At 54.2% G+C, this 24,661-nt stretch overlaps 1 protein-coding gene across 8 annotated transcripts; it reads left to right on the top strand.

The window, feature by feature from the left end:
- The first annotated feature begins 691 nt into the window (after positions 1-691).
- Positions 692-23,713, top strand: IP6K1 (inositol hexakisphosphate kinase 1). Of its 8 annotated transcripts, none has more exons than XR_005774143.1 (8): positions 692-844; positions 17,790-18,111; positions 19,572-19,779; positions 20,097-20,272; positions 20,353-20,528; positions 21,734-22,798; positions 22,873-22,900; positions 22,942-23,713. XR_005774143.1 is itself a non-coding variant. In XM_040406881.1 (6 exons), exons 2-6 carry the CDS (start codon positions 17,889-17,891, stop codon positions 22,157-22,159), a joined length of 1,209 nt encoding a protein of 402 aa, XP_040262815.1. In that variant the 5' UTR covers positions 692-844; positions 17,790-17,888; the 3' UTR covers positions 22,160-23,713. The 8 variants fall into 8 exon arrangements, 1 of the variants encoding a protein (XP_040262815.1); XR_005774141.1 differs by having other exon boundaries at positions 21,734-22,983; positions 23,058-23,085; positions 23,127-23,713; XR_005774144.1 differs by lacking the exon at positions 22,873-22,900 and having other exon boundaries at positions 23,183-23,713.
- The last annotated feature ends 948 nt before the right edge of the window (positions 23,714-24,661 follow it).

Genomic DNA, 24,661 nt, shown 5'->3' with positions numbered 1-24,661 from the left:
ATGTAGTGAGCTCCCTCTGGTGGTGGCTGTATAACCTGTATGTAGTGAGCTCCCTCTAGTGGTGGCTGTATAATCTGTATGTAGTGAGCTCCCTCTAGTGGTGGCTGTATAATCTGTATGTAGTGAGCTCCCTCTAGTGGTGGCTGTATAATCTGCACCAGGAGCCATTTCTTCTCCAGGTAACTGACGCACTTGGCCGCCCACAGGATGTAAACCCGATTCCTCAGACCAGGCCGCCTTCTCCCATGGCTGTAGCTCTGATGCTCAGGACTTCCTGTCATACCTAGCTGTAAGGCTCTCAGACCAGTGGTTCCCCTTCACCCGCCATCTTTTAGTCGTTGTTGTCATTCATTTTCTTCTCAGTGGCATTAATGTTTTGGCTGTTCGTGCTCCCATACGCACTTGCCGCGTTGTGCTTCTGTTCACCACCAGAGGGAGCCTGAGCATTGTTCCGGGCGTAACCTTATGTCCCCGAGTCTTCGTCTTCACCCAACCGGAAGCCGCCAGCAGAGATCATGTGACCGTGAGAACAGATCTGTCAGCGAGCGACAGCGGGTCATATGGGCGGCGCTATGAGAAATGACGGAAATCTCCGGCCAATAGGAGGCGGACTGAGCCTGTACACGTCTCTCTGATTGGTCCAGTATCTAAAAGGGGCAGGTCCTGGGCGCCGTGTTGCCATGACAGCGAGTGCCCGAGCCGCCTCTTTCCCGGCTGTTCGCCATCTTGTTGTTGATTTGAACAGGTCTGGAGCGGGTGAGAAGAGCCGGGTCTGGAGGAGACACCCGCGGGCAGCCGCCCCCCAAGTCCCGACCGGGAGCAGTGCCCGGGGAGGCGGTGACAGGTGAGGGGTGCGGAAACCGGGGAGTCCTGCTGACCGGGAGCGGAGGGGTCATGGCTAGCACAGCCGCACTAACGGATAGGGAGGGGCCGACGACGCGGGCGTGTCTGCGTGGAAGGAGGCGGGGCTTATTAAATCGCGAGCCGCCTGTAAAGGGGAGGGGCTTGTTAAGTGGGCGGGGCGTAGTAAGTTATGTGTCGTGTGTGGGAGGGGTTTAGAAGTGGGGTGACTGGGGGTCATTTTTTGGGGTAATAACTTTACAGGTCACATGGGCAGCAGGAGGCGGCATCACGGTGATCGTGCCCCCCCCCCCCCAAAAGTAGAGTGCGCTCCCAAAAAGAGAAGAGCGCTCCTCAAAAGAGACTTCCCAAAAGAGCGCCCTCCCCCAAAAGAAGAGAGCCCCCCCCCTAAAGGAAGGATTGATGCAGCTCTGGGTGTGACTGGAGTATTAGGTGCGATGCAGCTCTGGGTGTGACTGGAGTATTAGGTGCGATGCAGCTCTGGGTGTGACTGGAGTATTAGGTGCGATGCAGCTCTGGGTGTGACTGGAGTATTAGGTGCGATGCAGCTCTGGGTGTGACTGGAGTATTAGGTGTGATGCAGCTCTGGGTGTGACTGGAGTATTAGGTGCGATGCAGCTCTGGGTGTGACTGGAGTATTAGGTGCGATGCAGCTCTGGGTGTGACTGGAGTATTAGGTGCGATGCAGCTCTGGGTGTGACTGGAGTATTAGGTGCGATGCAGCTCTGGGTGTGACTGGATGGAGTATTAGGTGCGATGCAGCTCTGGGTGTGACGAGTATTAGGTGCGATGCAGCTCTGGGTGTGACTGGATGGAGTATTAGGTGCGATGCAGCTCTGGGTGTGACTGGAGTATTAGGTGCGATGCAGCTCTGGGTGTGACTGGAGTATTAGGTGCGATGCAGCTCTGGGTGTGACTGGAGTATTAGGTGCGATGCAGCTCGGGGTGTGACTGGAGTATTAGGTGCGATGCAGCTCTGGGTGTGACTGGAGTATTAGGTGCGATGCAGCTCTGGCTGTGACTGGAGTATTAGGTGCGATGCAGCTCTAGGTGTGACTGGAGTATTAGGTGCGATGCAGCTCTGGCTGTGACTGGAGTAGCTTGGGAGGAGTTGTAGAGCAGTTTCCTAGTGATGGTCTTGCAGGAGGATGATGGGGGTGATGCTCCTTCCTCCTGTGACTCTTAATAATTCAGTCACTTTCCGCCTCAGGTTCCTTTTTCCATCGACTCTTCACCCGCTGCCGTTAACCCTTTGAGGGAATGACGGTATTCTTCCAGGATGTTTTGTGGGCTGCAGCCGCTTCTAGTTGTATCTGCTCCCGGGAAAGCTGGGTGGTGACTAGTACGGCCGCCATGATGGGGCGCGGGGCGTTCCCTGCTGGGCGGTGGTCTGAATATCCGGGGGTACAAACCCCACTCGGCTCTGTGTAGAGGCCGCTAATCTGTCCCCTGGAGACCCCCTATATATATATATACACCTCCCCCCATATATATACACCTCCCCCCATATATATACACCCCCCCATATATATATACACCTCCCATATATATACACCTCCCCCCATATATATATATATATATATATATACACCTCCCCCCATATATATATATATATATACACCTCCCCCCATATATATATATATATATATATATATATATACACCTCCCCCCATATATATATATATATATATATATATATATATATATATATATATATATATACACCTCCCCCCATATATATATATACACCTCCCCCCATATATATATACACCTCCCCCCATATATATATATATACACCTCCCCCCATATATATATATACACCTCCCCCCATATATATATACACCTCCCCCCATATATATATATATATACACCTCCCCCCATATATATATACACCTCCCCCCATATATATATATACACCTCCCCCCATATATATATATATACACCTCCCCCCATATATATATATACACCTCCCCCCATATATATATACACCTCCCCCCATATATATATATATATACACCTCCCATATACACCTCCCATATATATATATATATATACACCTCCCCCCATATATATATATATATATATACACCTCCCCCCATATATATATATATATATACACCTCCCCCCATATATATATATATATATACACCTCCCCCCATATATATATATATATATATATATATATATATATACACCCCCCCCCATATATATATATATATATATATATATATATATATATACACCTCCCCCCATATATATATATATATACACCTCCCCCCATATATATATATACACCTCCCCCCATATATATATACACCTCCCCCCATATATATATATACACCTCCCCCCATATATATATACACCTCCCCCCATATATATATATATACACCTCCCCCCATATATATATACACCTCCCCCCATATATATATATACACCTCCCCCCATATATATATACACCTCCCCCCATATATATATATATATACACCTCCCCCCATATATATATATATACACCTCCCCCCATATATATATATATATACACCTCCCCCCATATATATATATATACACCTCCCCCCATATATATATACACCTCCCCCATATATATATATATATACACCTCCCCCATATATATATATATATACACCCCCCATATATATATATACACCTCCCCCCATATACACCCCCTATATATATATATATATACACCTAGTACGGCCGCCATGATGAGGCGCGGGGCGTTCCCTGCTGGGCGGTGGTCTGAATATCTGGGGGGGGGGGGGGGGGGGGGCGTCGCCTGGCAGCCGCTGTAGAAACCCCACTCGGCTCTGTGTAGAGGCCGCTAATCTGTCCCCTGGAGACCCCCCATATATATACACCTCCCCCCATATACACCTCTTCTATATACACCCCCCATATATACACCTCCCCCCCATATACACCTCTTCTATATACACCCCCCATATATACACCACCTCCCCCCCCCATATATACACCACCTCCCCCCCATATATACACCACCTCCCCCCCATATATACACCTCCCCCCCATATACACCTCTTCTATATACACCCCCCATATATACACCACCTCCCCCCCCCATATATACACCACCTCCCCCCCATATATACACCACCTCCCCCCCATATATACACCACCTCCCCCCCATATATACACCACCTCCCCCCCATATATACACCTCCCCCCCATATATACACCTCCCCCCCATATATACACCTCCCCCCCATATATACACCTCCCCCATATATATACACCTCCCCCCATATACACCTCTTCTATATACACCCCCCATATATATACACCTCCCCCCATATACACCCCCATATATATATATACACCTCCCCCCATATACACCTCTTCTATATACACCCTCCCCATATACACCTCTTTTATATACACCCCCCCATATATATACACCTCCCCCCCATATATACACCACCTCCTCCTCATATATACACCACCTCCCCCCCATATATACACCACCTCCCCCCCCATATATATACACCTCCCCCCCATATACACCTCTTCTATATACACCCCCCATATATACACCACCTCCCCCCCATATATACACCACCTCCCCCCCCCATATATACACCACCTCCCCCCCATATATACACCACCTCCCCCCCATATATACACCACCTCCCCCCCATATATACACCACCTCCCCCCCATATATACACCTCCCCCCCATATATACACCTCCCCCCATATATACACCTCCCCCCATATATATACACCTCCCCCCATATACACCTCTTCTATATACACCCCCCATATATATACACCTCCCCCCATATACACCCCCATATATATATATACACCTCCCCCCATATACACCTCTTCTATATACACCCCCCATATATATACACCTCCCCCCATATACACCCCCATATATATATATACACCTCCCCCCATATACACCTCTTCTATATACACCCTCCCCATATACACCTCTTTTATATACACCCCCCCATATATATACACCTCCCCCCCATATATACACCACCTCCTCCTCATATATACACCACCTCCTCCTCATATATACACCACCTCCCCCCCATATATACACCACCTCCCCCCCATATATACACCACCTCCCCCCCATATATACACCACCTCCCCCCCCATATATACACCACCTCCCCCCCTCATATACACCACCTCCCCCCCATATATACACCACCTCCCCCCCATATATACACCACCTCCCCCTCATATATACACCACCTCCCCCCCTCATATACACCACCTCCCCCCCATATATACACCACCTCCCCTTCATATATACACCACCTCCCCCCCTCATATACACCACCTCCCCCCCATATATACACCTCCCTCCCATATATACACACCTCCCCCCCCCATATATATACACCTCCCCCCATATATATACACCTCCCCCCCATATATACACCTCCCCCCCATATATACACCTCCCCCCATATATATACACCTCCCCCCATATATACACCTCCCCCCATATATATACACCTCCCCCCCATATATACACCACCTCCCCCCCATATATACACCACCTCCCCCCCATATATACACCACCTCCCCCCCATATATACACCACCTCCCCCCCCATATATACACCACCTCCCCCCCCATATATACACCACCTCCCCCCCCATATATACACCACCTCCTCCTCATATATACACCACCTCCCCCCCATATATACACCACCTCCCCCCCATATATACACCACCTCCCCCCCCATATATACACCACCTCCCCCCCTCATATACACCACCTCCCCCCCATATATACACCACCTCCCCCCCATATATACACCACCTCCCCCCCATATATACACCACCTCCCCCCCATATATACACCACCTCCCCCCCTCATATACACCACCTCCCCCCCATATATACACCTCCCCCCCATATATACACACCTCCCCCCCCATATATATACACCTCCCCCCCATATATATACACCTCCCCCCCATATATACACCTCCCCCCCATATATACACCTCCCCCCATATATATACACCTCCCCCCATATATACACCTCCCCCCATATATATATACACCTCCCCCCCATATATATACACCTCCCCCCCCATATATACACCACCTCCCCCCCATATATACACCACCTCCCCCCCATATATACACCACCTCCCCCCCCATATATACACCACCTCCCCCCCCATATATACACCACCTCCCCCCCATATATACACCACCTCCCCCCCCATATATACACCACCTCCCCCCCCATATATACACCACCTCCCCCCCCCATATATACACCACCTCCCCCCCTCATATACACCACCTCCCCCCCATATATATACACCTCCCCCCCCATATATACACCACCTCCCCCCCCATATATACACCACCTCCCCCCCTCATATACACCACCTCCCCCCCATATAGAGCAGGGTGGATTATTGATACCATTTTAGAATGAGCCTTTTTGATCTTTTCATTTTATTTATTTTTTATTCAGTTTTTTGGGAGATGAAGCAACAAAAGTCCAGTATCTCGCTGTCCGCCGTCCAGCATCTCGCTGTCCGCCGTCCAGCATCTCGCTGTCCGCCGTCCAGCATCTCGCGGTCCGCCGTCCAGCATCTCGCGGTCCGCCGTCCAGCATCTCGCTGTCCGCCGTCCAGCATCTCGCGGTCCGCCGTCCAGCATCTCGCTGTCCGCCGTCCAGCATCTCGCTGTCCGCCGTCCAGCATCTCGCTGTCCGCCGTCCAGCATCTCGCTGTCCGCCGTCCAGCATCTCGCGGTCCGCCGTCCAGCATCTCGCGGTCCGCCGTCCAGCATCTCGCGGTCCGCCGTCCAGCATCTCGCTGTCCGCCGTCCAGCATCTCGCTGTCCGCCGTCCAGCATCTCGCTGTCCGCCGTCCAGCATCTCGCGGTCCGCCGTCCAGCATCTCGCGGTCCGCCGTCCAGCATCTCGCTGTCCGCCGTCCAGCATCTCGCTGGGTGATAATGTAAGGAGATTGGCTGATTTTAATTTCTGGAAATTTTTACTTTTATAAACAGTTTTTTCATTTCTTTTCACTTATTTTTTTTAGATCTTTTTTTATTATTCATTAACAAAATCCATCCTATAAAATGACCCACAAAACGAGACCTTTTCCCTCTTCTGTCTGCGGCCGCCGTCCTGAACGCCTTCATCAGTGGTTTCTCCTTTTCTTTCCATCCCCCAATCATTATTCGCCCAGAGCCGATCGTCCTCTTCGACCTCCGACCTCCTCCGCTCTATCGGGGGGGGGGGGCTTTATAATCCATCTGTTTGAAGTAAGGCCTCATGCACACGACCGTTTTTTTTTTTAAGGTTCGCAAAAACGGGGTTTCGTAGGTCCGTGACCGTTTTTTCGTCCGTGGGTTTTCCTTGATTTTTGGAGGATCCATGGACATGAAAAAAAAGTCGTTTTGGTGTCCGCCTGGCCGTGCGGAGCCAAACGGATCCGTCCTGACAACAATGCAAGTCAATGGGGACGGATCCGTTTGACGTTGACACAATATGGTGCAATTGCAAACGGATCCGTCCCCTGTTGAGTTTTCTCCAATCCGATGGTATATTTTAACTTGAAGCGTCCCCATCACCATGGGAACGCCTCTATGTTAGAATATACCGTCGGATTTGAGTTACATCGTGAAACTCAGATCCGGCAGTATATTCTAACACAGAGGCGTTCCCATAGTGATGGAGACGCTTCAGGTTAGAATATACTACGAACTGTGTACATGACTGCCCCCTGCTGCACCTGAGGGGTTAATTGTGTGGATCATAGCCCCCTGTAAGAGATCGGGTGCTGCCAGGCTGCAGGGGGCAGACCCCCCCCCCCCTGTATTTAACTCATTGGTGGCCAGTGGCGGGACAAGGTGACTAAAAAATGGCGAACGCTCACCGCATAGGAGATATTTTTTAATAACTTAATAGTTTGGACTTTTCGGACGCAGCGCTGTGTAATATATTTATTTATTTATTGTTTATATATTTTATATGTAAAATTGGGAAAGGGGGGATTTAAATTTAATATTTTAGGGCACTTTCACACTAGCGTTTTTCATTTCTGGCGCTGAGTTCCGTCACAGGGGCTCAATACCAGAAAATAACGGATCAGGCATATCCCCCAGCAGTCTGACTGGAGAGCGATCCGCTCAGGATGCATCAGGACGTCTTCAGTTCAGTCACTTTGAGCATGCTACGGTTTTATCTCCGGTGAAAAAAACGGAAGACATGCCGGAATGCCGGATCCGGCATTTTTCCCCATAGGAATGTATTAGTGCCGGATCCGGTGTTCAAAATACCGGAATGCCGGATCCGTCTGCGCAGACCGGTAAAAATGTGTAAAAAGATACAAGACGGATCCATCTGTCCGCATGACAAGCGAGGAGACGGATCCGTTATTGCAATGTATTTGTGAGATTGATCCGGATCAGGAGGCGTCTCACAAATGCTTTCAGTCAGCGGCAGATCGGCGGATCCGGCGGGCAGTTCCGTCGTCAGAATCACACTGCCGCAAGTGGGAAAGTAGCCTTAGTGTTTGTGTTTATTTACTTACTATTAGCTCCCTTAGGGGCTGGAACCCTTGTCCTATTCACCCTTAGGCCCCTTTCACACGGGCGAGATTTCTGCGCGGGTGCGATGCATGAGGTGAACGCATTGCATCTGCACTGAATCCGGACCCATTCACTTCTATGGGGATGTGCACGCGTTGTACAGCGCGCTGCTGTCTACAAGAAGAACCCTTCCTCGGTATTCCTGTACAGCGCGCTGCTGTCTACAAGAAGAACCCTTCCTCAGTATTCCTGTACAGCGCACTGCTGTCTACGAGAAGAACCCTTCCTCAGTATTCCTGTACAGCGCGCTGCTGTCTACGAGAAGAACCCTTCCTCGGTATTCCTGTACAGCGCGCTGCTGTCTACGAGAAGAACCCTTCCTCGGTATTCCTGTACAGCGCACTGCTGTCTACGAGAAGAACCCTTCCTCGGTATTCCTGTACAGCGCACTGCTGTCTACGAGAAGAACCCTTCCTCGGTATTCCTGTACAGCGCACTGCTGTCTACGAGAAGAACCCTTCCTCGGTATTCCTGTACAGCGCACTGCTGTCTACGAGAAGAACCCTTCCTCGGTATTCCTGTACAGCGCGCTGCTGTCTACAAGAAGAACCCTTCCTCGGTATTCCTGTACAGCGCGCTGCTGTCTACGAGAAGAACCCTTCCTCAGTATTCCTGTACAGCGCTCTGCTGTCTACGAGAAGAACCCTTCCTCGGTATTCCTGTACAGCGCGCTGCTGTCTACAAGAAGAACCCTTCCTCGGTATTCCTGTACAGCGCGCTGCTGTCTACAAGAAGAACCCTTCCTCGGTATTCCTGTACAGCGCGCTGCTGTCTACAAGGGTTCTTCTCGTAGACAGCAGCGCGCTGTACAGGAATACCGAGGAAGGGTTCTTCTCGTAGACAGCAGTGCGCTGTACAGGAATACCGAGGAAGGGTTCTTCTCGTAGACAGCAGCGCGCTGTACAGGAATACCGAGGAAGGGTTCTTCTCGTAGACAGCAGTGCGCTGTACAGGAATACTGAGGAAGGGTTCTTCTCGTAGACAGCAGTGCGCTGTACAGGAATACTGAGGAAGGGTTCTTCTCGTAGACAGCAGTGCGCTGTACAGGAATACTGAGGAAGGGTTCTTCTCGTAGACAGCAGTGCGCTGTACAGGAACACCGAGGAAGGGTTCTTCTCGTAGACAGCAGTGCGCTGTACAGGAATACCGAGGAAGGGTTCTTCTCGTAGACAGCTGCGCGCTGTACAGGAATACTGAGGAAGGGTTCTTCTCGTAGACAGCAGTGCGCTGTACAGGAATACCGAGGAAGGGTTCTTCTCGTAGACAGCAGTGCGCTGTACAGGAATACCGAGGAAGGGTTCTTCTCGTAGACAGCAGTGCGCTGTACAGGAATACCGAGGAAGGGTTCTTCTCGTAGACAGCAGTGCGCTGTACAGGAATACCGAGGAAGGGTTCTTCTCGTAGACAGCAGTGCGCTGTACAGGAATACTGAGGAAGGGTTCTTCTCGTAGACAGCAGCGCGCATTACAGGAATACAGGAAGGGTTCTTCTCGTAGACAGCTGCGCGCTGTACAGGAATACTGAGGAAGGGTTCTTCTCGTAGACAGCAGTGCGCTGTACAGGAATACCGAGGAAGGGTTCTTCTCGTAGACAGCTGCGCGCTGTACAGGAATACTGAGGAAGGGTTCTTCTCGTAGACAGCAGTGCGCTGTACAGGAATACTGAGGAAGGGTTCTTCTCGTAGACAGCTGCGCGCTGTACAGGAATACTGAGGAAGGGTTCTTCTCGTAGACAGCAGTGCGCTGTACAGGAACACCGAGGAAGGGTTCTTCTCGTAGACAGCAGTGCGCTGTACAGGAATACCGAGGAAGGGTTCTTCTCGTAGACAGCAGTGCGCTGTACAGGAATACTGAGGAAGGGTTCTTCTCGTAGACAGCAGTGCGCTGTACAGGAATACCGAGGAAGGGTTCTTCTCGTAGACAGCAGTGCGCTGTACAGGAATACCGAGGAAGGGTTCTTCTCGTAGACAGCAGTGCGCTGTACAGGAATACCGAGGAAGGGTTCTTCTCGTAGACAGCAGCGCGCTGTACAGGAATACTGAGGAAGGGTTCTTCTCGTAGACAGCAGTGCGCTGTACAGGAATACCGAGGAAGGGTTCTTCTCGTAGACAGCAGCGCGCTGTACAGGAATACCGAGGAAGGGTTCTTCTCGTAGACAGCAGTGCGCTGTACAGGAATACTGAGGAAGGGTTCTTCTCGTAGACAGCAGTGCGCTGTACAGGAATACTGAGGAAGGGTTCTTCTCGTAGACAGCAGTGCGCTGTACAGGAATACCGAGGAAGGGTTCTTCTTGTAGACAGCAGCGCGCTGTAAGGGAATACTGAGGAAGGGTTCTTCTCGTAGACAGCAGTGCGCTGTACAGGAATACCGAGGAAGGGTTCTTCTCGTAGACAGCAGTGCGCTGTACAGGAATACTGAGGAAGGGTTCTTCTCGTAGACAGCAGTGCGCTGTACAGGAATACCGAGGAAGGGTTCTTCTCGTAGACAGCAGTGCGCTGTACAGGAATACTGAGGAAGGGTTCTTCTCGTAGACAGCTGCGCGCTGTACAGGAATACTGAGGAAGGGTTCTTCTCGTAGACAGCAGTGCGCTGTACAGGAACACCGAGGAAGGGTTCTTCTCGTAGACAGCAGTGCGCTGTACAGGAATACTGAGGAAGGGTTCTTCTCGTAGACAGCAGTGCGCTGTACAGGAATACCGAGGAAGGGTTCTTCTCGTAGACAGCAGTGCGCTGTACAGGAATACCGAGGAAGGGTTCTTCTCGTAGACAGCAGTGCGCTGTACAGGAATACTGAGGAAGGGTTCTTCTCGTAGACAGCAGAGCGCTGTACAGGAATACTGAGGAAGGGTTCTTCTCGTAGACAGCAGTGCGCTGTACAGGAACACTGAGGAAGGGTTCTTCTCGTAGACAGCTGCGCGCTGTACAGGAATACTGAGGAAGGGTTCTTCTCGTAGACAGCAGTGCGCTGTACAGGAATACCGAGGAAGGGTTCTTCTCGTAGACAGCAGTGCGCTGTACAGGAATACCGAGGAAGGGTTCTTCTCGTAGACAGCAGTGCGCTGTACAGGAATACTGAGGAAGGGTTCTTCTCGTAGACAGCTGCGCGCTGTACAGGAATACTGAGGAAGGGTTCTTCTCGTAGACAGCAGTGCGCTGTACAGGAATACCGAGGAAGGGTTCTTCTCGTAGACAGCAGCGCGCTGTACAGGAATACTGAGGAAGGGTTCTTCTCGTAGACAGCAGCGCGCTGTACAGGAATACTGAGGAAGGGTTCTTCTCGTAGACAGCAGTGCGCTGTACAGGAATACTGAGGAAGGGTTCTTCTTGTAGACAGCAGCGCGCTGTACAGGAATACCGAGGAAGGGTTCTTCTCGTAGACAGCAGCGCGCATTACAGGAATACAGGAAGGGTTCTTCTCGTAGACAGCAGCGCGCTGTACAGGAATACCGAGGAAGGGTTCTTCTCGTAGACAGCAGCGCGCTGTACAGGAATACCGAGGAAGGGTTCTTCTCGTAGACAGCAGCGCGCTGTACAGGAATACCGAGGAAGGGTTCTTCTCGTAGACAGCAGTGCGCTGTACAGGAATACCGAGGAAGGGTTCTTCTCGTAGACAGCAGTGCGCTGTACAGGAATACCGAGGAAGGGTTCTTCTCGTAGACAGCAGCGCGCTGTACAGGAATACCGAGGAAGGGTTCTTCTCGTAGACAGCAGTGCGCTGTACAGGAATACTGAGGAAGGGTTCTTCTCGTAGACAGCAGTGCGCTGTACAGGAATACTGAGGAAGGGTTCTTCTCGTAGACAGCAGTGCGCTGTACAGGAATACTGAGGAAGGGTTCTTCTCGTAGACAGCAGTGCGCTGTACAGGAACACCGAGGAAGGGTTCTTCTCGTAGACAGCAGTGCGCTGTACAGGAATACCGAGGAAGGGTTCTTCTCGTAGACAGCTGCGCGCTGTACAGGAATACCGAGGAAGGGTTCTTCTCGTAGACAGCAGTGCGCTGTACAGGAATACTGAGGAAGGGTTCTTCTCGTAGACAGCAGTGCGCTGTACAGGAATACCGAGGAAGGGTTCTTCTCGTAGACAGCAGTGCGCTGTACAGGAATACCGAGGAAGGGTTCTTCTCGTAGACAGCAGTGCGCTGTACAGGAATACCGAGGAAGGGTTCTTCTCGTAGACAGCAGTGCGCTGTACAGGAATACCGAGGAAGGGTTCTTCTCGTAGACAGCAGTGCGCTGTACAGGAATACCGAGGAAGGGTTCTTCTCGTAGACAGCAGTGCGCTGTACAGGAATACTGAGGAAGGGTTCTTCTCGTAGACAGCAGCGCGCATTACAGGAATACAGGAAGGGTTCTTCTCGTAGACAGCTGCGCGCTGTACAGGAATACTGAGGAAGGGTTCTTCTCGTAGACAGCAGTGCGCTGTACAGGAATACCGAGGAAGGGTTCTTCTCGTAGACAGCTGCGCGCTGTACAGGAATACTGAGGAAGGGTTCTTCTCGTAGACAGCAGTGCGCTGTACAGGAATACTGAGGAAGGGTTCTTCTCGTAGACAGCTGCGCGCTGTACAGGAATACTGAGGAAGGGTTCTTCTCGTAGACAGCAGTGCGCTGTACAGGAATACCGAGGAAGGGTTCTTCTCGTAGACAGCAGCGCGCTGTACAGGAATACTGAGGAAGGGTTCTTCTCGTAGACAGCAGTGCGCTGTACAGGAATACTGAGGAAGGGTTCTTCTCGTAGACAGCAGTGCGCTGTACAGGAATACCGAGGAAGGGTTCTTCTCGTAGACAGCAGTGCGCTGTACAGGAATACCGAGGAAGGGTTCTTCTCGTAGACAGCAGCGCGCTGTACAGGAATACTGAGGAAGGGTTCTTCTCGTAGACAGCAGTGCGCTGTACAGGAATACCGAGGAAGGGTTCTTCTCGTAGACAGCAGCGCGCTGTACAGGAATACCGAGGAAGGGTTCTTCTCGTAGACAGCAGTGCGCTGTACAGGAATACTGAGGAAGGGTTCTTCTCGTAGACAGCAGTGCGCTGTACAGGAATACTGAGGAAGGGTTCTTCTCGTAGACAGCAGTGCGCTGTACAGGAATACCGAGGAAGGGTTCTTCTTGTAGACAGCAGCGCGCTGTAAGGGAATACTGAGGAAGGGTTCTTCTCGTAGACAGCAGTGCGCTGTACAGGAATACCGAGGAAGGGTTCTTCTCGTAGACAGCAGTGCGCTGTACAGGAATACTGAGGAAGGGTTCTTCTCGTAGACAGCAGTGCGCTGTACAGGAATACCGAGGAAGGGTTCTTCTCGTAGACAGCAGTGCGCTGTACAGGAATACTGAGGAAGGGTTCTTCTCGTAGACAGCTGCGCGCTGTACAGGAATACTGAGGAAGGGTTCTTCTCGTAGACAGCAGTGCGCTGTACAGGAATACCGAGGAAGGGTTCTTCTCGTAGACAGCAGCGCGCTGTACAGGAATACTGAGGAAGGGTTCTTCTCGTAGACAGCAGCGCGCTGTACAGGAATACTGAGGAAGGGTTCTTCTCGTAGACAGCAGTGCGCTGTACAGGAATACTGAGGAAGGGTTCTTCTTGTAGACAGCAGCGCGCTGTACAGGAATACCGAGGAAGGGTTCTTCTCGTAGACAGCAGCGCGCATTACAGGAATACAGGAAGGGTTCTTCTCGTAGACAGCAGCGCGCTGTACAGGAATACCGAGGAAGGGTTCTTCTCGTAGACAGCAGCGCGCTGTACAGGAATACAGAGGAAGGGTTCTTCTCGTAGACAGCAGAGCGCTGTACAGGAATACCGAGGAAGGGTTCTTCTCGTAGACAGCAGCGCGCTGTACAGGAATACCGAGGAAGGGTTCTTCTCGTAGACAGCAGCGCGCTGTACAGGAATACCGAGGAAGGGTTCTTCTCGTAGACAGCAGCGCGCTGTACAGGAATACCGAGGAAGGGTTCTTCTCGTAGACAGCAGCGCGCTGTACAGGAATACCGAGGAAGGGTTCTTCTCGTAGACAGCAGCGCGCTGTACAGGAATACCGAGGAAGGGTTCTTCTCGTAGACAGCAGTGCGCTGTACAGGAATACTGAGGAAGGGTTCTTCTCGTAGACAGCAGCGCGCTGTACAGGAATACTGAGGAAGGGTTCTTCTCGTAGACAGCAGCGCGCTGTACAGGAACACCGAGGAAGGGTTCTTCTCGTAGACAGCAGTGCGCTGTACAGGAACACCGAGGAAGGGTTCTTCTCGTAGACAGCAGTGCGCTGTACAGGAATACCGAGGAAGGGTTCTTCTCGTAGACAGCTGCGCGCTGTACAGGAATACCGAGGAAGGGTTCTTCTCGTAGACAGCAGTGCGCTGTACAGGAATACCGAGGAAGGGTTCTTCTCGTAGACAGCAGTGCGCTGTACAGGAATACTGAGGAAGGGTTCTTCTCGTAGACAGCAGCGCGCTGTAAGGGAATACTGAGGAAGGGTTCTTCTCGTAGACAGCAGCGCGCTGTACGGGAATACCGAGGAAGGGTTCTTCTCGTAGACAGCAGCGCGCTGTACAGGAATACCGAGGAAGGGTTCTTCTCGTAGACAGCAGCGCGCTGTACAGGAATACCGAGGAAGGGTTCTTCTCGTAGACAGCAGTGCGCTGTACAGGAATACCGAGGAAGGGTTCTTCTCGTAGACAGCAGTGCGCTGTACAGGAATACTGAGGAAGGGTTCTTCTCGTAGACAGCAGCGCGCTGTACAGGAATACTGAGGAAGGGTTCTTCTCGTAGACAGCAGTGCGCTGTACAGGAATACCGAGGAAGGGTTCTTCTCGTAGACAGCAGCGCGCTGTACAGGAATACCGAGGAAGGGTTCTTCTCGTAGACAGCAGTGCGCTGTACAGGAATACCGAGGAAGGGTTCTTCTCGTAGACAGCAGTGCGCTGTACAGGAATACCGAGGAAGGGTTCTTCTCGTAGACAGCAGTGCGCTGTACAGGAATACTGAGGAAGGGTTCTTCTCGTAGACAGCAGCGCGCTGTACAGGAATACCGAGGAAGGGTTCTTCTCGTAGACGGCAGAGCGCTGTACAGGAACACCGAGGAAGGGTTCTTCTCGTAGACAGCAGTGCGCTGTACAGGAATACTGAGGAAGGGTTCTTCTCGTAGACAGCTGCGCGCTCTGTAGTACAACAGGTCAAGTTTCTGTATCTTAAGGGCTCATGCACACAAATGTATTTTCTTTCCGTGTCTGTTCCGTTTATTTTTTTTTATTTCAATGGTTCCGCAAAAAAAATTACTCCGTGTGCATTCTGTTTCCGTATGTCCGTTCTGCCAAAATATAGAACATGTCCTATTATTATCCGCATTAAGCAGATGGATAGGACTGTTCTATTAGGGCCAGCTGTTCCGTTCCGCAAAATACGGAATGCACAAGGACATTATACGTATCTAATTGTAGATCCGTTTTTTGCAGACCGCAAAACACATATGGTCGTGTGCATGAGCCCTGAGAGGGAGGATGTGAGTAATGATACCCGTTTAGAGACAAGAAGCATTTTACATCTACAGGGGTATCCTCCAATATTGTCAGAGGAGTGAGGGGGCTACCCCGAAGGAGCAGAGCACGAGCGGGGGCCGTGTACAGTAGTCACATTCAGCACCCCTATATACACCTCCTCCATGTACACCTCCCCCCCCCATATACTCACCTCCCCCATATACACCTCCTCTATATACACCCACCCCCCATATACTCACCTCCCCCCATATACACCTCCTCTATATACTCACCTCCCCCATATACACCTCCTCTATATATACACCGCCCCCCATATACTCACCTCCCCCATATACACCTCCTCTATATACACCCACCCCCCATATACTCACCTCCCCCCATATACACCTCCTCTATATACTCACCTCCCCCATATACACCTCCTCTATATACTCACCTCCCCCCATATACACCTCCTCTATATACTCACCTCCCCCATATACACCTCCTCTATATATACACCGCCCCCCATATACTCACCTCCCCCATATACACCTCCTCTATATACTCACCTCCCCCATATACACCTCCTCTATATATTCACCTCCCCCATATACACCTCCTCTATATACTCACCTCCCCCATATACACCTCCTCTATATATACACCGCCCCCCATATACTCACCTCCCCTATATACACCTCCTCTATATACACCCACCCCCCATATACTCACCTCCCCCCATATACACCTCCTCTATATACTCACCTCCCCCATATACACCGCTCCCCATATACTCACCTCCCCCATATACACCTCCTCTATATATACACCTCCCCCATATACACCTCCTCTATATATACACCTCCCCCATATACACCTCCTCTATATATACACCGCCCCCCAAATACTCACCTCCCCCATATACACCTCCTCTATATATACACCGCCCCCCATATACTCACCTCCCCCATATACACCTCCTCTATATATACACCGCCCCCCATATACTCACCTCCCCATATACACCTCCTCTATATATTCACCTCCCCCATATACACCGCCCCCCATATACTCACCTCCCCCATATACACCTCCTCTATATATACACCGCCCCCCATATACTCACCTCCCCATATACACCTCCTCTATATATTCACCTCCCCCATATACACCGCCCCCCATATACTCACCTCCCCCCATATACACCTCCTCTATATACTCACCTCCCCCATATACACCTCCTCTATATATACACCGCCCCCCATATACACCTCCTCTATATATACACCGCCCCCCAAATACTCACCTCCCCCATATACACCTCCTCTATATATACACCGCCCCCCATATACTCACCTCCCCCATATACACCTCCTCTATATACTCACCTCCCCCATATACACCTCCTCTATATATATATATATATATACACCCCCTCCCATATACTCACCTCCCCCCATATACACCTCCTCTATATATACCCCGCCCCCCATATACTCGCCTCCCCCCACTTACACACCCAGCTTTCCCCAGACCCCGAACGCTCCATGATGTGGCTGCACAGCTGGTGACCTGAGGTTTGGGTCCCCGCACCGACCCCGTCACATGATTCGGGTGCTACCACCTGATCCCCGGAGGCCATTTAATCTGTCATGTGATCGCGGTGTCAGGAGGATGGAATTGCAGGGGACATGTCTCGGAGCCGCGGCTCGCGCGCCCGCAGTCTGAGAGGTGCCGCTCCTCCCGAGCGCTAGGTAGTGGCACTACAAGTCCCAGCATGTCTGTCTGCCATTGTGTTCGTTGCCGTCATAGTTTATTTTTCTTTCTCTCCTTCAGATCTGAAGATCAGTTTGTGGGTGAAGGAGGAGCCCCCCACCACGGCCGGGCCCCCGCGCCGCTCTCCATGCCCCCGCCGAGCATCGGGCGTCTAACGCAATGTGTGTTTGTCAAACCATGGAAGTGGGGAAGTACGTCCAGAGCGCAGTGTGCGACCGGGGCCGGGGGGTCCTGCTGGAGCCGTTCATCCATCAGGTGGGGGGCCACAGCAGTATGATGCGCTACGATGACCACACTGTCTGCAAGCCCCTCATCGCCCGCGAGCAGCGCTTCTACGAGTCCCTGCCCCCAGAGATGAAGGAATTCACCCCGGAATATAAAGGTGAGACCCCGGGGGTGGGGCAGTTTCTAGGCCCGGTACACCCCCAATAACATACACACTCAGCTCTGCTGTGCACACAAAGCCGGCACCGCTTATCTCCCAGGGATTTGCAGGATAGAGGCAGCAGCTCACACTCCGCTGTGTCTGTAGAGGAAGGCAGAGGCCGCTGAGGTGCTTCACGCGTGTGTCAGTGAAATCGTCTCTTTATTTATGGGGGACGTCGCCCTCATAACCCCGTGGGGTGCCGTAGTGCAGCGCAGCCCGGGGGGTGGGGCGCCGTAGTGCAGCGCAGCCCGGGGGGTGGGACGTCGTAGTGCAGTGCAGCCCGGGGGTGGGACGTCTTAGTGCAGCGCAGCCCGGGGGTGGGGCGCCGTAGTGCAGTGCAGCCCGGGGGGTGGAGTGCGTTGGTTAGCGCAGCCCGGGGGGGTGGGACGTCTTAGTGCAGCGCAGCCCGGGGGGTGGGGCGCCGTAGTGCAGTGCAGCCCGGGGGGGGGGACGTCGTAGTGCAGCGCAGCCGGGGGGTGGGACGTCGTAGTGCAGCGCAGCCCGGGGGGTGGGACGTCGTAGTGCAGCGCAGCCCGGGGGGTGGGGCGCCGTAGTGCAGCGCAGCCCGGGGGGTGGGGCGCCGTAGTGCAGCGCAGCCCGGGGGGTGGGGCGTCGTAGTGCAGCGCAGCCCGGGGGTGGGGCGCCGTAGTGCAGCGCAGCCCGGGGGGTGGGGCGCCGTAGTGCAGTGCAGCCCGGGGGGTGGGGCGCCGCAGTGCAGCCTGGGGGGTGGAGTGCGTTGGTTAGCGCAGCCCGGGGGGGTGGGGCGCCGTAGTGCAGCGCAGCCCGGGGGGTGGGACGTCGTAGTGCAGCGCAGCCCGGGGGGTGGGGCGCCGTAGTGCAGTGCAGCCCGGGGGTGGGACGTCGTAGTGCAGCGCAGCCCGGGGGTGGGGCGCCGTAGTGCAGTGCAGCCCGGGGGGTGGAGTGCGTTGGTTAGCGCAGCCCGGGGGGGTGGGACGTCTTAGTGCAGCGCAGCCCGGGGGGTGGGGCGCCGTAGTGCAGTGCAGCCCGGGGGGTGGGGCGTCGTAGTGCAGCGCAGCCCGGGGGTGGGGCGCCGTAGTGCAGCGCAGCCCGGGGGGTGGGGCGCCGTAGTGCAGCGCTGCCCGGGGGGAGGGGCGCCGTAGTGCAGCCTGGGGGGTGGAGTGCGTTGGTTAGCGCAGCCCGGGGGGGTGGGGCGCCGTAGTGCAGCCTGGGGGGTGGAGTGCGTTGGTTAGCGCAGCCCGGGGGGGTGGGACGCCGTAGTGCAGCGCAGCCCGGGGGGTGGAGTGCGTTGGTTAGCGCAGCCCGGGGGGGTGGGGCGCCGTAGTGCAGCGCAGCCCGGGGGGGTGGGGCGCCGTAGTGCAGCGCTGCCCGGGGGGAGGGGCGCCGTGGTCCAGTCGGAGTGCTCGGTGCTCATGCGCTGTCTTCTCTCCGTGCAGGAGTGGTGTCCGTCTGTTTTGAAGGGGACAGCGATGGCTACATCAATCTGGTGGCGTACCCCTACATGGAGAGCGAGGCGGCCAATCATGAAGAATTTCCGGAGCGAGACCATCCCAGACGCAAGCACTCCCGCCGAGGCCTGCACCGCGCCAGCAGCACCGACCACAAGGACGAGCGGCCGCTTCTCACCGGGGAAAACTCCGAGAGGTAACAGTCTGCGGCTGATCTGGGGCCCCATTTGGGCAGGGTCTGGGTGCATGGAACGGCCCTACACCCTCAAACCATAGAGGTTGGACCTTGGTCTAAACCAGTGCCCACCCTCATCCTTAACACTGCAGCTCTGCTCCATCAGTAATGGGGTCCTCCCATTAGGCCAGTGTGCTGAGGATTGGGGTCCCCGCTCAGGGCCCCCCTTTATTAGCAGCCATTGGTTCTGGCAGTGGGGGGCGCATGTACAGTATTTGCCGTGTGATGAGACGGCTCAGCAGTGTAAATGATGGGAGTTGTCCTTTTAATGTTTGCAGCGTCCCTGAGATGAAGAGCCCGAAGCTGGAGCTGCAGTCGGAGGCCCCCTTCCAGATGCTGGACGGTAACAGCGGGGTGAGCTCGGAGCGGATCAGCTACAACCCCTGGAGCCTGCGCTGCCACAAGCAGCAGCTGAACCGCATGCGCTCCGAGTCCAAGGACCGCAAGATGTACAGTATCCTTGTGTGGGGGGGAGTAGTGCAGTCCGCTGGGAGTATTCCTCCTTTGTTGTCATGGCTTAACTCCACATCCCAGAATTCCTCCTGCTGGAGAACGTCGTCCACCACTTCAAGTTCCCGTGTGTCCTGGACCTGAAGATGGGGACGCGGCAGCACGGCGACGACGCCTCGGAGGAGAAGGCCGCCCGGCAGATGAAGAAGTGCGAGCAGAGCACGTCGGCCTCGCTGGGCGTGAGGGTGTGCGGCATGCAGGTATCGGGGCCGCCAGAGGGGGCGGGGCCTGGGCGATGAAGGCGGGGCTTTGTCGGGGGTCAGGGCGCCCTCTGCTGGACGTGGGGGTGTGCGGCATGCAGGTACCGGGGCCACCAGAGGGGGCGGGGCGTGGGCGATAAAGGCGGGGCTTTGTCGGGGGTCAGGGCGCCCTCTGCTGGACGTGGGGGTGTGCGGCATGCAGGTACCGGGGCCACCAGAGGGGGCGGGGCGTGGGCGATAAAGGCGGGGCTTTGTCGGGGGTCAGGGCGCCCTCTGCTGGGCGTGAGGGTGTGCGGCATGCAGGTATCGAGGCTGCCAGAGGGAGCAGTGATGGACGGGGTCTGGGCGATGGGGGCGGGGCTTTGTCGGGGGTCAGGGCGCCCTCTGCTGGGCGTGAGGGTGTGCGGCATGCAGGTATCGAGGCTGCCAGAGGGAGCGGTGATGGGCGGGGTCTGGGCGATGGGGGCTGGGCTTTGTCGGGGGTCAGGGCGCCCTCTGCTGGGCGTGAGGGTGTGCGGCATGCAGGTATCGAGGCTGCCAGAGGGAGCGGTGATGGGCGGGGTCTGGGCGATGGGGGCTGGGATTTGTCGGGGGTCAGGGCGCCCTCTGCTGGACGTGAGGGTGTGCGGCATGCAGGTACCGGGGCCACCAGAGGGGGCGGGGCGTGGGCGATAAAGGCGGGGCTTTGTCGGGGGTCAGGGCGCCCTCTGCTGGGCGTGAGGGTGTGCGGCATGCAGGTATCGAGGCTGCCAGAGGGAGCAGTGATGGACGGGGTCTGGGCGATGGGGGCGGGGCTTTGTCGGGGGTCAGGGTGCCCTCTGCTGGGCGTGAGGGTGTGCGGCATGCAGGTATCGAGGCTGCCAGAGGGAGCGGTGATGGGCGATGGGGGCTGGGCTTTGTCGGGGGTCAGGGCGCCCTCTGCTGGACGTGAGGGTGTGCGGCATGCAGGTACCGTGGCTGCCAGAGGGAGCGGTGACGGGCGGGGTCTGGGCGATGGGGGCGGGGCTTTGTCGGGGGTCTGGGCGATGGGGGCGGGGCTTTGTCGGGGGTCAGGGCGCCCTCTGCTGGGCGTGAGGGTGTGCGGCATGCAAGTACCGGGGCTGCCAGAGGGAGCGGTGACGGGCGGGGTCTGGGCGATGGGGGCGGGGCTTTGTCGGGGGTCAGGACGCCCCCCACAGTTCCTCACCTCTCTGTGTCCCCCCCAGGTCTTCCAGATGAACACGGGGCACTACCTGTGCCTGAACAAGTACTACGGGCGCGGGCTGAGCGCGGAGGGCTTCCGCCAGGCGCTGTACCAGTACCTGCACAATGGCGTCAGCCTCCGCATGGACCTGTTTGAGCCGATCCTGATCAAGCTGCAGCGCCTGATCTCCGTGCTGGAAAGCCAGGCCTCCTACCGCTTCTACTCCAGCTCCCTGCTCATCATCTACGACGGAATAGACCGCCCGCGGACCGGGGACCCCCAGGAAGCGCCCCCCATTGTGGACGTCCGCATGATAGACTTTGCCCACAGCACATACAAAGGCTTCCGGGATGATCTGACGGTGCACGACGGGCCGGACAAGGGCTACGTGCTGGGCCTGCGCAACCTGCTCAGCATCCTGGAGCTGATCCGCCAGGACAACCAGTAGGGGGCGTCGCCCTCGCATCCTGAACCGGGGGGGCGGGGCCTCACTGTATATACTTCTATATAGAGAGCGTATATACCAGATCTATATATCGTCTGCAGCGCGGGGGTTAAATGTCCATTATCTCATTTCTGTGCGCCGGCACGCGCGCTCCGTCTCCTTCTGCTTTGTTACTTCATGTGAAGCTGCGGTCTGCGGGGTGAGGTGGACTCCACCGCCATACGGGTGCGGAGCGCGGCCAGTATTAATGACTGTGTCAGTTGCCGGATGTTCTTCCCAAGGAAGACTGAAGATAAAGGAGAAGTAATGGCGGCCACTTGGCGGATGTAGCGCTGACTGCAGCGGCCGGGACCCCCCTCCCCCGCAGCGCTGATCCTGTGGAAAAGTGAAATGTGGAAAAAAGCGTGTGTGGCCCCCGGGTGTTGGTGCGGAAATCTGGGTATTTGCGCAGTGATGGTGGCTCTGGCTGCGATTCCTCACACCGCAGGCGACCAAAGCTTTTATCCGGAATTCTGTGCCCTGCACCCCCACCGAGGCAGAGTCTGGTGCCCCCTCATAGTGGAGGGAGATGCCCCACCCACTGGGGGCGTGGTAATGGAGGGAGATGCCCCACCCACAGGGGGTGTGGTAATGGAGGAGGGGGTGTACTACCCACAGGGGGTGTGGTAATGGAGGAGGGGGTGTCCCACCCACAGGGGGTGTGGTAATGGAGGGAGATGTCCCACCCACAGGGGGCGTGGTCATGTGGATGGGATGCCCCACCCACTGGGGGCGTGGTAATGGAGGGAGATGTCCCACCCACAGGGGGTGTGGTAATGGAGGAGGGGGTGTACTACCCACAGGGGGTGTGGTAATGGAGGAGGGGGTGTCCCACCCACAGGGGGTGTGGTAATGGAGGGAGATGTCCCACCCACAGGGGGCGTGGTCATGTGGATGGGATGCCCCACCCACTGGGGGCGTGGTAATGGAGGGAGATGTCCCACCCACAGGGGGTGTGGTAATGGAGGGGGGATGCCCCACCCACAGGGGGGGGGTCACAGGACATAATAATATTGGTTGCTGTAAATCCTCTGCCATCTTCTCCAGTCACACCCAGAGCTGCAGGCACAACTTGCAGAAAAGACTCTACTCCCAGAATGCAGTGGGGCACTGGCATTGTGGTATATCGGCTAAAGGGCATCAGCAGAATCGGTGCCGCTTTACATGTGACTGGAGTATAAGATGTAGAAGGTGGCGGCGGTCCTCGGGTGGGCAGATTAGTTGTGGGGGTGCAGCGGCTCTGGGGTCCGGTCCCCCCCATCAGCGCAGGCGCAGTAATGAGCATTGAAGGCGGGGGAGGGGAGGTGGCAGCGCACACAGGACAGCCAGTTTCAGAAAAAGGGGAGGAGCAACAGGAGCAGGAAGTACCGCCTCCTACCATGTCTTATGTGTTTCTGCTCAGCATACCCAGTTATAGGTCAAAAGTGTTCACTGTGTGGCCCCTGGCGCCGTGGCCCTCAGATTTGTATTTGTCACCAGTGTATGTCTCACTTTTTTTTATTAAACAATAATCACAAACTTATGTTCTATTATATATTGGCTGTGAGTGCAGCTCTGGAGTATAATACAGGATGTAACTGAGGATCGGTACAGGATAAGTAATGTATGTACACAGTGACTGCACCAGCAGAATAGTGAGTGCAGCTCTGCAGTATAATACAGGATGTAACTCAGGATCAGTACAGGATAAGTAATGTATGTACACAGTGACTGCACCAGCAGAATAGTGAGTGCAGCTCTGGAGTATAATACAGGATGTAACTCAGGATCAGTACAGGATAAGTAATGTATGTACACAGTGACTGCACCAGCAGAATAGTGAGTGCAGCTCTGGAGTATAATACAGAATGTAACTCAGGATCAGTACAGGATAAGTAATGTATGTACACAGTGACTGCACCAGCAGAATAGTGAGTGCAGCTCTGGAGTGTAATACAGGATGTAACTGAGGATCAGTACAGGATAAGTAATGTATGTACACAGTGACTGCACCAGCAGAATAGTGAGTGCAGCTCTGGAGTATAATACAGGATGTAACTCAGGATCAGTACAGGATAAGTAATGTATGTACACAGTGACTGCACCAGCAGAATAGTGAGTGCAGCTCTGGAGTATAATACAGGATGTAACTCAGGATCAGTACAGGATAAGTAATGTATGTACACAGTGACTCCACCAGCAGAATAGTGAGTGCAGCTCTGGAGTATAATACAGGATGTAACTGAGGATCAGTACAGGATAAGTAATGTATGTACACAGTGACTGCACCAGCAGAATAGTGAGTGCAGCTCTGGAGTATAATACAGGATGTAACTGAGGATCAGTACAGGATAAGTAATGTATGTACACAGTGACTGCACCAGCAGAATAGTGAGTGCAGCTCTGGAGTATAATACAGGATGTAACTCAGGATCAGTACAGGATAAGTAATGTATGTACACAGTGACTGCACCAGCAGAATAGTGA

The sequence above is a fragment of the Bufo bufo genome, chromosome 9, assembly GCF_905171765.1.
Source record: "Bufo bufo chromosome 9, aBufBuf1.1, whole genome shotgun sequence".
In the NCBI taxonomy this organism is placed as follows: domain Eukaryota; kingdom Metazoa; phylum Chordata; class Amphibia; order Anura; family Bufonidae; genus Bufo; species Bufo bufo.
Note: the sequence above shows the minus strand (reverse complement) of the source record. Positions and strands in the feature narration are given on the sequence as shown.